Source organism: Crocuta crocuta, unplaced genomic scaffold (genome assembly GCF_008692635.1).
Source record: "Crocuta crocuta isolate KB4526 unplaced genomic scaffold, BGI_CrCroc_1.0 scaffold235, whole genome shotgun sequence".
NCBI lineage: Eukaryota > Metazoa > Chordata > Mammalia > Carnivora > Hyaenidae > Crocuta > Crocuta crocuta.
Window position 1 is genome coordinate 9,679,917 of NW_027531285.1, and position 14,613 is coordinate 9,694,529.

A 14,613-nucleotide genomic window follows, 5' to 3' on the forward strand; every position below is an offset into this window, starting at 1 on the left:
ATCAAGGTGCCAGTACGGCACTCATTGTGTCAAAAATGTGTAGCAAGAAGAGTAGAGAGATCAAAAGAAAATGATGAGGAGGTCCACAAGGTATGGGAGGATCTGCCTACAAGGACAGCAAAGCCCTAGGAGTAACAGTCATAAGAGACTGCTAATCTTGCACGAAACAACAGACAAAAATATTTCAAGAAATGCCAGCCTGTTCAATCAATGGGCTCGTTACCATGGGGTAGCAGACAAGAGTTGTCCCAAATCCAGGGAAGTCCTAAAACTCCCAGAAATCAGGAGTACCTGGGGGGCTCAGTCGGTTAAGCATCCAACTCTTGGTTTCAGCTCAGATCATGATCTTGTGGTTTGTGAGTTCGAACCCCACATCAGGCTCCATGCTGACAGTGGGGAGCCTGCTTGAGATTCTCTCTCCTCTCTCTCTGCACTTCCTGTGCATGTGCTCTATTTCTCTCTCAAAATAAATAAACTTTAAAAAAAAAAGCTCCTAGAAATCATAATGTTCTTATAGTGGTTGTCCCCTGTACAAAACTAAAGCTCTCATTCAACACAGTGAAAAGAAACAAAGCAAATCAAGAACAAAAGGAAAAAACAGGAAGGACTTGAACTTCATCTACCAGCATCCTGAACTATTATCTGATTCCTAGAAAGGGAGAATCAAGGGTCAAAAGTCAACTTCCATTTGTAGTGCTTACTTACTGTAGGGTATCTGACATCAGATGTAAATGATTATTTAAATTATTTAGCAAATCTGATGAGATTTTCTCTGCTTGTTAGAAGGACAAATAAGAACGTATGGAAAAACCTTGTAAATGAGATAACCTAACGTATGTATACAGGATACTGGCATACATAGTGGTCATCATAATAGTGGTAGTGGTAACAATGTAGTAGTAGTAGTAGTAGTAGTAGCAGTGGTAGCAGTGGTAGTAATAGTGGTAGTAGTGGTGGTGGTAGTTACAAAAGCTCCAATATAAGAACACCACCCACATATTGTTTGAGCCAAAATACTGCACCTACGTGAGTCCAAAGTGCATTCAATATCTATGCTGTGCTAGACATGGGCAACAGACCTGCGACCAGGCATACCTGCCCACCCATCACCTGGTAGAAAGGAGAAAGGGATAACAGAGGTAACATATGGTGGACAGTGACACAGCTTGGAACAGCTCTCATCTCTTACCCATATTTTCATTCTCCTGGACCTCAAACACAGTCACCGCAGATGGACATGTAGGTGGATTATCATTAATGTCTTTAACTTTCACACGAATTTGCAGCGAGCGGGCAAGTGGTGTTCCAGTCTCATCCTTTGCCAGGGCATGAAAAACATACTACAACAGGAAGATCAGTGTTAAGACAGGTCTCCTCCATCATCCCCTTTAAAAGGCAGAGAAAACAGCTATTTAATTTCCCCCTTTATTTTCAGTTTACTTAGAACTGGGAAACAAGAAAAAGTGAAATGAGTTGGTGTGGCCATGCTCTCATGTCTTTGAGAGAAATAATATACTGGAGTTCAGAACACAGTTTGGGGGTGATGTTGTTGTGATTGTTTTTAGGTAAAACAGATCCTGCACTTAGTTGTCCGGAGGCACAGAAACTCCTCCCAGACTCACCGAATCCTTTTCTTCACGGTCCAAGGGCCGAGTCACATAAATATTTCCTTCTTGGTCAATTGAAAATGGAAAACTTGGCATCTTTTCCTTTTCAACTAAGAGGTAGTGTGCACCTGGCTCATTCCACTGCACCTACAGGACCCAAAGTGAATGGAGAGGAATGATATATCAGGACCAAGAGAATTAGAAATGGATAAACAATTTTCTGGTATTCAGTTTGAAATCTCTTACTATCTTGTTTTTATGTCTGTGAACTATTTCATATTCAACCAAAATTAAGCATTTTTTTTCTTTTTTTACCAAGTTATATTGCTCAGCATAAGCATATAGGGGTGTTTTTCTTCTCTAAAGCAGTTCTTTGTGAATCTTTAAAGAATTTGTGGGTTTTTCTTTTGAGACTGACCACATAGACTTCATATCCATGAAACATCAGTTTAAGAAACAAAATGTAGTTTGCAGGTGGTACCATCTGAGAACAAATCCGTGACATATGACGAGCTTCTAAAACTCAACAATGGAGATGGTGATAACAATAGGAGACACTCTAAACCCTTCTCCATGCCATTATCTAAGCAAGACAAATAGTACATAAATAAAGTGCCTTCCTCCCCTAAATATTTAGTCTTAAAGTCTCCAAAGATAAGAATAATTGCCAACTCCTAGAGTTGTTCATAAACAACTTGGCAAACAAATTAACTCAATGGTAAGATCAGTCAGCTTGCTAGAGACAGAACCTGGTTTCTCTGACATTCTAATACCAATAACAACACCCACTGAGGGTTTGCCACATGCTAGACACAATTCTAAACACTCTTATGTATTATTTCATTAAATTCTCAAAGAGCTCGAGGAGGTGGAGAGGTAGAAACTATTGTTATACCCATTTTATAAATAAGGAAACTAGGGAACGAGGTTTAAGTGACTTGCCCACGCTCCTACGGTTATATGAAACTTCCAGACTAAACTATTCTCTCAGACCAGCTTGGGAAGGGTATCAAGGAACCACCCTAGCCCCTTGTTAGCTATTTAAACACTACCCTCTTGTCAAGCCAAAGACCATGTTCTTGGTTCTGAGAGAGGTCCCCTCGTGTCCTAAAAATTCAGTTGACTTCTTTTCTCTTGAGCTGTACCCTCTCCTCTTCCTCCTGGGTCTCAAGATACACAAAGCACTTTCCCCAGGCCTGGATTTCAGGTATAACACCTCTAATTTCTTTACTTTGACAGCCCTGAGAACAAATTAGCATGGATGCTCTTTTCAGCATTTCTAAGTCCTTATAGGGATAACCTAAATAATAAATAAGACTTTAGTAAAGACCCCAAGTCTGAAATTCGCATGGCTGTGAATTCTGACACATTTTCTTAGCTAGTAAAGCACAATTATCTCTTGCTTTCATTCTTTTTTTTTCCCTAAAGGTGAAGTTCATTAATTCAATATTTCAATAAATAAAAATCCTTTTAAGGTTGACAATAGATATAGGACACCTGGGTGGCTCAGTCGGTTAAGCGTCCGACTTCAGCTCAGGTCATGATCTCACGGTTCGTGGGTTCGAGCTCCATGTCTGGCTCTGTGCTGACACCCAGCTCAGAGCCTGGAGCCTGTTTCGGATTCTTTGTCTCCCTCTCTCTCTGACCCTCCCCTGCTCTCTCTCTCTCTCTCTCTCTCTCTCTCAGAAATAAATAAAACATTTAAAAAATAGATTGACAATAGATATGATGGGATGGGCCATTCCAGGACCCCTTAACAACATCATTCAGAAAAAAATCTTAGGGGAACTACAGACTGAGACGCATAACATTAATACCTTTTATCCACGTTCACAAATACTATCACTGAGTTACTCTTCACAACAACAAGAGAGGTATTGTTATCCCCATTTTATTGAAGAGAAGCTGTGGCTCAGAAGAGTTAAATGGCTTATTCATGATCAATGAAATAATGGAGCAAGTATGCCAGTTTTCATTATCTGCTTCTAAATCCAGTGCTCTTTCACTAATCCACAGTTTTCATGTCAAGGAACCCTGTGATCTTCCAGTAAAGATCATATCTGGGTGGCCCTAGGAGTGGATTTCCCATATCTAAGGTAGGAGGGGATCAAGGGTAAAAGCACCAGCCACAGAGGAGGGAAGAGGGGGGACATTTGAATGAAGAGTAGAGGTACATATAGGAGATGGAGTTGTAGGAGGGTGATCTCCAAAGGTGCAGGTTGCCTACTCAACTCTTCCTCTTAGCCAGTCCTATGTCTGTCCCTCAGTCTATGATGGGATGAGTCTATTGGATAGAAATTTTCTCACAAGAAATAAGAAGCAGTCTTTCAAACATATTTGCAACTCCTATTCAAATCATGTACATATACATTAGTGGTATCTACTTGGAAGGTGAAGGTGAGTACAGTTCTCTTTTAAAGCTTGTATGTGTGTGTGTATCAGAATCCAAGTTGGTAAAGTCCAGAGTTTACATGTGATAATAAACTAATAAACTCCAGAGACTCAGGGCCAGAGACTTTGTCTATTTAGTTTGTTTTATAATTATGCTATGTAAAAATGTACCCAATAACTATATCAGTGAAGACCGTGAGGGAGGGCCTCTACAAAGTGAGGCCATTTATCTCATTGTCTTGAAGGGCACATGGGTGGTTCAGTTGGTTGAGCATCCAACTTCGGCTCAGGTCATGATCTTGCAATTTATGGGTTTGAGCCCTGGTGTCAGGCTCTTCACTGGTTCTCTCTCTCTTTCTCTCTCTCTCTCTGCCTGTCCCTGGCTGTGCTCACTCACTCTCTCTCAAAAATAAGTAAATGAATTTTTTAAAAAGTTATTGTAGTCTAGACATTCCTTGGACACTACCTGAGTGATTTTGATGGGGTGAGGATCAGTTGAGTTTTCTACAATCTCCACAGGCTCTGGTGCTTTCCAAATATTCTCCTTCACCACAATATTCACAGATGTGCTGTCACTGAAGGAATGATCACTCTGGCCTCCCATGTCCTTCACTGAGACCACCAGACTGTACAAAGCATTCTTAACGGGATCCAATTCCTGAGATCCTGTGGGAAATAGGAAAGAAGAGAAAAGGAAATGTCTCCAAGGGTAACACGGACTTGGGTCCCTTTTCCTGACTCAGACAGTCTTTTGAGGGCATCACTTGACCTACCTTGTTGGGTAAGTGAAATTGCCCCTGTTTTGTTGTTGATCTGAAAGTACATCACATTGTTGATCTTGGGAAGCTGGATGATAATTTCATAAAAAAGCTGACCATTGGGAGTAGTTGGGTCATCCAGGTCTGTAGCATTGACATACATGAAGGGCTTTCCTGTTTAACAAAACATATTCAGAGAGTAAAAATATGTTAATTGAAATCCAAACCAACCATAGCCACTTTTAGCTTGTAAGAGGCAGAGATAGGATGGGGGAAGGTACCATAATGTATTCCAGTGGGGAAATAAATCTTTACTCTGCTTCCTTCCCCTGGGGTGAGGTTTCTTGAAGTATGGTCCAGGGATTTGTAGGGGTCTTTGAGATTATTTTAGGTTTGATGGAGTCATGCACATGTAAAAGATCCAGTCAAACACAAGATAATTTGATGGATTTTAGCATAAAGGAGTATCAAAAAAAGGGCTTTTGTATAGTTTCATATTTCACATTGTCACCAGCCTTGAAAAAAACCAGCACTTGTTGAGTTCTGGTATAGTATCAAAGAATATCCAGTTATCTGAAAATGCGGTTACAATACCCCTCCCTTTTCCAATTGCATATCTGTGTGAGGCCAGTTTTTCTTCATAAGCTTAAAGTGAAACAGCATATGGCAACAGAATGGATGGAAAAAGACATGAGAATCTAATTGTTTTCAGTTAATTGATCCAGTCATTGAAGAGATGTGCCAAGATTAAAGCAAAGCTATTCTTATCTTAATCATTCCTTTTGAAAATAGTTATTTTCATTAAAATATGTTTATGATTACTTACGAAGAATTAATTTTTTTAAATTTCTAATATGGTAAATATTGATAATCAGTGATGTACTAGAGCCAGCTCTTGAAAGCCAATGGTTGAATTTCCAGAAACTTTGTAATCCAATTATTAACACCATTGGTAGCTTAAAATAAGCCATGGTGGGAGTATTTATACCACAGAAATTGGAAAACGCTATAGATCAGGGCTCTCCCCTCAGAGAGAAAACTATTAAACATTTATTAACACATCACTGGATACAACCCACATATTCAAAAGACTTTTGGAGTTATTAATAATTCTTAAAAGAACACAGGAGCCATGAGATCAAGAAGTTTGGGAACCACTGATCTAGAAGACCCCATTGGTGAAGAGAGTGAAACGGTGAAACGGTAAGACTTGGAAGATTCTTATTTAGCAGAATTCATAAATGAGTCTTTCGTTGTGATCTCAGGGACAGAGAGTGAAATTGCTCCACATAATAAAGTGTAAAGAATATTCTTCCTGAGTTACTGGAAGGGAGCATTGAAGAAAGAGAGACAAGATTAAGTAACATCAAAGGAAATTTGACATTGAGCTGGTGGAAATGGCCAAGAGTCTTTATGAAAAATCAGAAGTCTAATATTCACATTTGTTTTCTTCATATTCATATTATGACATAATGCTCCTTCATCTCCCCAAATCTCCAATAAAGCCTGCAGCACACACCTATGCCTTGATGGGGGGCTTTAATGTAAATGAAGGGTAGAAACATAGTGAAGGGATGGACTGTAAGTAGAAGTTGCAAGTAAGAGAAGAAAAGACCTGGGAGCCAGCAGTGACGATAAGCAAGTAGATTTCTGGGAGAATGTAAAAGAGTAAGCTCACTTTAGTATTCTTGAGTGTCCCAGAGCTCTAAGGTATTCTTTTTTTTTATATAGTTTTTATATAGTTTGTTTATTTATTTTGAGAGAGACAGACAGACAGACAGACAGCAAATGGGTGAGGGGCACACAGAAAGGGGGAGAGAGAGAATCCCAAGTAGGCTCCTGCACTGGCCAGTGCAGAATCCAACATGGGGCTTGAACCCACAAACCATGAGCTCGTTACCCAAGCCAAAACCAACGTCAGATGCTCAACCAACTGAGCCACCCAGGTGCCCCAGCTCTAAAGTGTTCTAAAGCTCATTGTAGAATCATAGTTCTCAGCTGGAGTGATTTTGCCCCCCAGGTGACATTTGGCAATGTCTGAAGGCATTTTTATTGTCACAGCTTAGGGAGAGAGGTTACTAACGGCATCTGTGAGTAGATGGCAGGGATGCTGCTACACATCCTAACGTGCACAGACGGTCCCTGACAAAAAGACAAACAGCAGGTCCAAGATGTCAATAGTGCCAAAGCTGAGATACCGTGTCTGAGAGCAATGGAGATAATAAAGTAACTGCTAGAGGACTGTTGTGAGATTTAAATATGACAGGAAGTGCTTAATGAGTGATAGCTGCAGTGGTTAGCCATACAAATCTGCCCCTTCTGCTGATATTCTTCTACCTTTCCATATATATCTCCAGACTCCTGTCTTTTACCTGGGCGAGAATTCTGTCTTACTGAGCCTTCATACTTTAGCTGGAGAAATGTGGGCCGGTTGTCATTGATGTCCTTCACTTCTATGGTGATGGGAACTGGACCCTCCACTATAGCTCCAGAAGCATCCAGGGCTGAGACCTGGTGTAGAAAGGAAAAGAAAACCACCTTGATGAGTCTGAACTTCATATCACACATTCAAAAGCCAGTTAAAGGAAACTGGAGCTCAAAGATCCAATAGCCTTGTGACTGTAGGGGTAAAAAACACCCATAAAAGACCATGTTGGGAGCTACTAAAACAGGGACCCTATCAGTTAAATCCAGCTAATCATGACTTTGTCCTTCTAGCAGTAAGGTATACTGGACACTGGACATGCTTCTTTTCTAAATAGTTGGAGTTAGTTAAATAAGAACACTTTGACTCTTAAGGCTATGGAAGTGCCATGTCCTCTTACAGAGTATTTTAGTGGTCAACTTGCAAAGCCAACAGAAGTTACCAGACAGGGAACTTTTGCTTATTATTATTTTTTTTTCTACAATTAGCTCTCTGCCATTCCCATGTATTCAGATATAAACCATGAAAAAGTAAGGAGAACAAAGAGGGAGAAGTTCTCTTTATTCAGATCCCCTGACCATTGGTTGCTTCTGCTTCTTACAAGGCCCACAGGAGCCCATCCTACCACTGATGCTGCCTTCTCTGTGGATCCAAAGCCCACACAACAACCACAGGAAGATATCAGTGAAATCACAGAGAAGTTTTGGCTTGGTTTTGATCCAGGTGCTTGAGCATGGCCATACTTGGGCAAGTAATGTCTTCTGAGGGGCTTGGTAATTTAAATTGGGTTACTCTGGTTAAAAAGCCTGAGGAAGAGGGTCTCTTTGCCATACCCAAAGGTGTATCTCTTTGTAGTTGGTAAAAAAATTGACAAATGAGGTTTGCAAAGCATGACATTAATGTCAAGGGAGGCGTAACAGGATCCTGTGAAAGACATGCCGGTGCCAGTGATACTTCCAGGACAAAGGATGCTCAGAGAAGTTGGAGTTAGATTCCTTTGTCTGGTTTCAATTCACCTGGAGTTTGTGAACAGCTCTTGTTTCTCTGTCCAGGGCTTTGTTATGATACAAAAGTCCATCTTGCTGTATCTGTAATATGCCATCTGTCTCTCCAGTTAGTTTGAAATTCACAGCAGGAGGATTGGCCTTAAACTGGAGAAAAAAAGCAAAAATCAGATTAGGTTGTAAGGAAAAAACAATGTTGTAGAATTTGTAGAAAAGGTAACATTTTCATTTGCACAATCATTAAATAATATCTGAGGGGCACCTGGATGGCTCAGTTGGCTAGGCATCCAGCTTCAGCTCAGGTCATGATCTCATGGTTCACGGGTTCAAGCCGCATGTCAGACTCTGTGCTGACAGCTCAGAGCCTGGAGCCTGCTTCTGATTCTGTGTCTCTCTTGCTCTCTGCCCCTCCCCCACTTGCGCTCTGTTTCTCTTTCTCTCTCAAAAATAAACATTAAAATAAATAAATAAATAAAAGTTTGCTTGAACATTAACTATTTAACCTTTAAAATACATTTCCCTCAAGAAACAATGTATAATTTAACACATTGATAAAAGCAGATTTGTGCATTTTTAAATTTTTTTAACGTTTTTATTCATTTTTTGAGAGACAGAGACTCTGAACAGGAGGGACAGAGAGAGAGGGAGACACAGACTCTGAAGCAGGCTCCAGGCTCTGAGCTGTCAGCACAGAGCCTGACATGGGGCTCAAGGGCTCAAACCCATGAGCCATGAGATCATGACCTGAGCTGAAGTCAGACGCTTAACCGACTAAGCTACCCAGGAGCCCCACAAATTGATGCTTTAAATTGTGGCTGTAGTTAGATGAAATTTTTCTGAGAATATCTGAAAGCTATTAACATTACCAGCTTCTTTTTTTTAAGTTTATTTATTTATTTTGGGAGAGACAGAGTGAGCACAAGTGGGTAAATGGCAGAGAGAGGGAGAGAGAAAAAATCCCAAGCAGACTCTGTACCACCAGTGCAGAGCCTGACATGGGGTTTGAACCCACAAACTGTGAGATCATGACCTGAGCTGAAGTTGGACACTTAACCAACTGAGCCGTCCAGGTGCCCTAATTACTAGCTTCTGCATGGGTGATGGGCACTGAGGAGGGCACTTGTTGGGATGAGTACTGGGTGTTTGATGTAAGTGAGGAACCACAAGAATCTATCCCTGAAACCAAGAGCACACTGTACACACTGTATGTTAGCCAATTTGGGAATAAATTATATTAGGGAAAAAAAAGAAAAGAAACATTAAAAGGGATAACTTTATTGCTAAGATAAAAAAAGATGTCATTTGGTTCTTCTAAACATTATGACAAAGGTTAAGAGACACTTTAATATTAAGAAAAACAATTTAAAAGTGGCTTCAACTTGATAAAATTCTATAACTGACAATCTTTTAATTACTTTTTCAGAAGTGAAGAAAATATCAATAATTATTCATGGAATAGTTATAGCACTTTTAAAACCACAAGAATAGAAATTTCACAGGATCCCTGGGTGGCTCAGTCAGTTAGGAGTCTGACTTCAGCTCAGGTTATGATCTTGTAGTTCATTGGTTGGAGCCCCACATCAGGCTCTGTGCTGACTGCTGAGAGCCTGAAGCCTGCTTTTGATTCTGTGTCACCCTCTCTCTCTCTGCCCCTCCCCACCCTTGCACTCTGTCTCTGTCTCTCTTTCTCTCTCAAAAATATATAAACATTTAAAAATTTTTTAATTTTAAAAAGAGAAAATTTACATAATGGACATCAAAACAAAGCTGGAGTAGGCATATTTCATCAGACAAACTAGATTTCAAAACAAATCCTGTAACAAGAGATAAAGAAGGGCATTACATCATAATTAAGAGGTCTATAAATTGTAAATATTTATGACCTCAACATGAAACATGCAAATATATAAATTAGTTTTCCCAAACATAAAGAAACTCATTGATAATAATACTATAATAGTATGGGACTTTAACACCCCATTTATAGCAATGTACAGATCATCTAAGCAGAAAATCAGCAAGAAAACAATGGCTTTGAATGACACACTGGACCAGATGGATTTAATAGATATATTCAGAACATTTCATACTAAAGTAGAATACACATTCTTCCCAAGTGAACATGGAACATTCTCCATAACAGATCAGAATAGAGCACATAGTAGGTCACAAATCAGCCCTCGACAAGTACAGAAAGATCTATAGCATATTTTCAGACCACAACACTATGAAACTTGAAATCAACCACAAGAAAAAATTTGAAAAGACCACAAATACTTAGAGGTTAAAGAACATCCTACTAAAGAATGAGTGTGTTAGGGGCGCCTGGGTGGCTCAGTCGGTTAAGCCTCTGACTCTGCTCAGGTCATGAGCTCATGGTTTGTGAGTTCGAGCCCCGCATCAGGCTCTGTGCTGACAGCTCAGAGCCTGGAGCCTGCTTCTGCTTCTGTGTCTCCCTCTCTCTCTGCCCCTCCCCTGCTCTCTCTCTCTCTCTCAAAAATAAATAAACATTTAAAACATTTTTAAAAAAAGAATGAATGGGTTAATGAAGAAATTAAAGATGACATGAAAAAGTAGATGGAAGCCAATGAAAATGAAAACATGACAGCCCAAAATCTCTGGAAGTCTGAGGCAAGTAGACAGCAATCCAGGCCTTTCTAAAGAAGGAAGAAAGGTCTCAAATACACAACCTAACTCTACACCTGAAAGAACTAGAAAAACAACAACAAATAAATCCCAAAACCAACAGAAGGGAAATAATGAGGATTAGAGCACAAACCAATGATATCAAAATAGAAAAAAAACAACATTAGAACAGATCGACAAAACCAGGAGCTGGTTCTTTGAAAAAATTAACAGAATTGATAAACCTCTAGACAGATTTATCAAAAAGGAAAAGGACCCAAATGATGAATAAAAGAACAAGGATTACAGTCAACACTGCAGAAATACAAATAATAATAAAAGAATAGTATGAGCAATTAATATGCCAACAAATTGTCAATCTGAAAGAAATGGACATATTCCTAGAAACATAAACTACCAAAACTGAAACAGGAAGAAGTAGAAAATTTGAGGCTCAGTCAGTTAAGCATCTGACTTTGGCACAGATCATGATCTCACGATTTGTGAGTTGGAGCCCAGCATCAGGCTGTCTGCTGTCAGCACAGAGCCTGTTTCAGATCCTCTGCCTCCCTTTCTCTCTCTTTCTCTCAAAATAAATAAACATTAAAAAAAGAAAAGAAAATTTGAACAGACCTATAATCTGTAAGGAAACTGAATTAGTAATTAAAACTCTCAAGAAACAAGGGTCCAGGGCCAGATGACTTCCCAAGGGAATTCAACCAAACATTTAAAGAAGAGTTAGTACCTATTTTTTGAAGCTATTCAAAAAAATAGAAATAGAAGGAAAACTTCCAAACTCATTCTATGAGGACAGCATTAACTTGATATTCCAAAACCAGACAAAGACCCCACTAAAAAGAAGAACTACAGACCCATCTCCCTGATTAATATGGATGCAAAAATTGTCAACAAGATACTAGCAAACCAAATCCAACAATACATTAAAAGAATTATTCACTATGATCAAGTGGGATTTATTCCTGGGCTGTAGAGTAGTTCAATATCCACAAATCAATCAACATGATACATCACATTAATAAAAGAAAGGGTAAGAAACTCATTATCCTCTCAATAGATACAGAAAAAGCATTTGACAAAATATGGTATCCTTTCTTGATAAAAACCCTCAAGAAAGTCAGGGTAGAAGGAACATACCCCAAGATCATAAAGGCCATATATGTCCACTATTACCTCTGTTATTCAACATAGTGTTGGAAGGTCTAGCCTCAGCAATCAGACAACCAAAAGAAATAAAAGACATCCAAATTGGCAAGGAAGAAGTCAAACTTTCACTCTTCACAGATGATATGATGATACACTATATGGAAAACCTGGAAGACTCTGCCAAAAAACTGCTAGAACTGATAATATGAATGCAGCAAAGCTACAGGATATAAAATCAATGTACAGAAATTGGTTGCATTTTTATACACCAATAATGAAGCAGCAGAAGGAGAAATCAAGGGATCCATCCCATTTACAATTACACCTAAAACCATAAAATACTCAGGAATAAGCCTAACCAAAGAGGTAAAAGATCTATACACTGAAAACTATAGAAAGCTTCTGAAATAAACTGAAGAAGACACAAAGAAATGGAAAAACATTCCATGCTCATGGATCAGAAGAATATTGTTAAAATGTTGATACTACCCAAAGCAATCTACCCATTCAATGCAATCCCTATCAAAATAACACTAACATTCCTCACAGAGCTAGAAAAACCAATTCTAAAATTTGTATGGAACCAGAAAAGACTCCAAATAGCAAAATTAATGTTGAAAAAGAAAACCAAAGCTGGAAGTATCACAATTCTAGTCTTCAAATTGTATTACAAAGCTGTAATCATCAAGACAGTGTGGTACCGGCACAAAAACAGACACAGATCAATGGAATAGAATAGAGATCCCATAAAAGGATCCAGAAATGTATAGACAGCTATTCTTTGACAAAGCAGGGAAGAATATCCAATGGAAAAAAAAGACAAACTCTCCAGCAAATGGTGTTGGGAGAACTGGATGTCAACACACAGAAAAATGAACCTAACCTGGACCACTTTTTTACACCATACACAAAAATAAACTCAAAATGGATAAAAGACCTAAATTCAAGACATAAAGCCATCAAAATCCTAGAGGACAAAACAGGCATCAACCTCTTTGACCTTGGCCACAGAACCTTCTTACTAGACATGTCTTCTGAAGCAAGGGAAACAAAAGCAAAAATAAACTACTGAGACATCAAGATAAAAAGCTTCTACAAGGTGAAGGAAACCAATCAACAAAACTAAAAGGCAACCTACAGAATGGGAGAAGATATTTGTAAATGACATATCAGATAAAGGGTTAGTATCCAAAATCTATAAAGAACTCATCAAACTTAACACCCAAAAAACAAATAATCCAGTGAAGACATGGGCAAAAGACATGAACAGACAGTTTTCCAAAGAAGACATCCAGATGGCTAACAGACACATGAAAAGATGCTCAATGTCACTCATCATCAGGGAAATACAAATCAAAACTACAATGAGATACCATCTCACACCTGTCAGAATGACCAAAAATAACAATTCAGGAAACAACAGATACTGGTGAGGATGCAGAGAAAGGGGAACACTTTTGCACTGTTGGTAGGAATGCAAAAAGGTACAACCACTCTGGAAAACAGTATGGAGATTCCTCAAAAAGTTAAAAATGGATCTACCCTACAACCCAGCAATCACACTACTAGGTATTTATCCAAAGAATACAAAAATGCTGATTCAAAAGGGCACAAGCACCCCAATGTTTATAGCAGTGCTATCAACAATAGCCAAATTACAGAAAGAGCCCAAATGTCTATTGACTGATATGTGGATAAAGATGTGGTGTATATATATTTACAATGAAATATTACTCAGTGATCAAAAAGAATGAAATCTTGCCATTTTCAACAATGTGGATGGAACTAGAATGTATTATGCTAAGCGAAATGAGTCAATCAGAGAAAGATATATATCATATGATTTCACTCATGTATAAAATTTAAGAAACAAAACAGATGAACATAGTGTAAGGAAAGGAAAAATAAAGTAAAAACAGAGAGGGAGGCAAACCATAAAAGACTTAGATACAGAGAACAAACTGAGGGTTGCTGAAGGGATGTTGGGTTGAGGCATGGGCTAAATGGGTGACAGGCATTAAGGAAGGCACTTGATGGGATGAGCACAGGGTGCCATATGTTAATGATAAGTCACTAAATTCTACTCCTGAAACCATTATTATACTGTATATTAACTAACTTGGATTTAAATAAAATTTTAAAGAAAGAAAATTCACATAAAATAAGGCAGCCATAAAAGTTTGTTCAACCTCAATAATTTTAATACGTTTTTATATTTTTATTAACAGTAAAAATCAATAACAGCCAATGTTGTAAAGTATGTAAAGAAACACATATATTATTGATGAAAATGTAAATTAGCACAATATTTTTAAAAATAACTTGAGGCATAAAATGTAGCCTTTGATAGAAAACATCACCAAACAGAATTTACCCTAAAAATATCTTTTATAAACAGTAAATTACATGTTTAAAGTATAAGTAGCCTTATTTACAATATTGGAAAGTTGAAAGCTCCTAAATGATCAAAAACTAAAGATGATAAAATTATTACTGTACATAAAGTTGATAGACTGTTAATCATTAAAATGTTCAGTATATAAAGTATGAAGCAGCACAAGAAAACAAAGTGGATTTATGAAAAATAACAAAAGGAGAATGTAAGAGTAAATCTAGACTATGGTTGTAACAATACCAAA

The 14,613-nt window shown here is 38.4% G+C and overlaps 1 protein-coding gene across 6 annotated transcripts in view; it reads right to left on the bottom strand.

Annotated features, from left to right (window-relative positions):
• CDH17 (cadherin 17) overlaps positions 1–14,613 on the bottom strand; it is a 60,455-nt gene that overhangs the window by 33,925 nt on the left and 11,917 nt on the right. For 4 of the 6 annotated variants that reach the window (XM_077771263.1, XM_077771262.1, XM_077771259.1 and 1 more), the window contains exons 3-8: positions 8,198–8,332; positions 7,129–7,267; positions 4,772–4,930; positions 4,465–4,664; positions 1,623–1,754; positions 1,190–1,340 (exon numbers count right to left, since the gene is read on the bottom strand). In XM_077771263.1, coding sequence (XP_077627389.1) covers positions 1,190–1,340; positions 1,623–1,754; positions 4,465–4,664; positions 4,772–4,930; positions 7,129–7,267; positions 8,198–8,332 — 916 coding nt within the window. The remainder of the gene's footprint in view (positions 1–1,189; positions 1,341–1,622; positions 1,755–4,464; positions 4,665–4,771; positions 4,931–7,128; positions 7,268–8,197; positions 8,333–14,613) is intronic. The other 2 variants (XM_077771261.1, XM_077771260.1) reach the window with 2 other exon arrangements.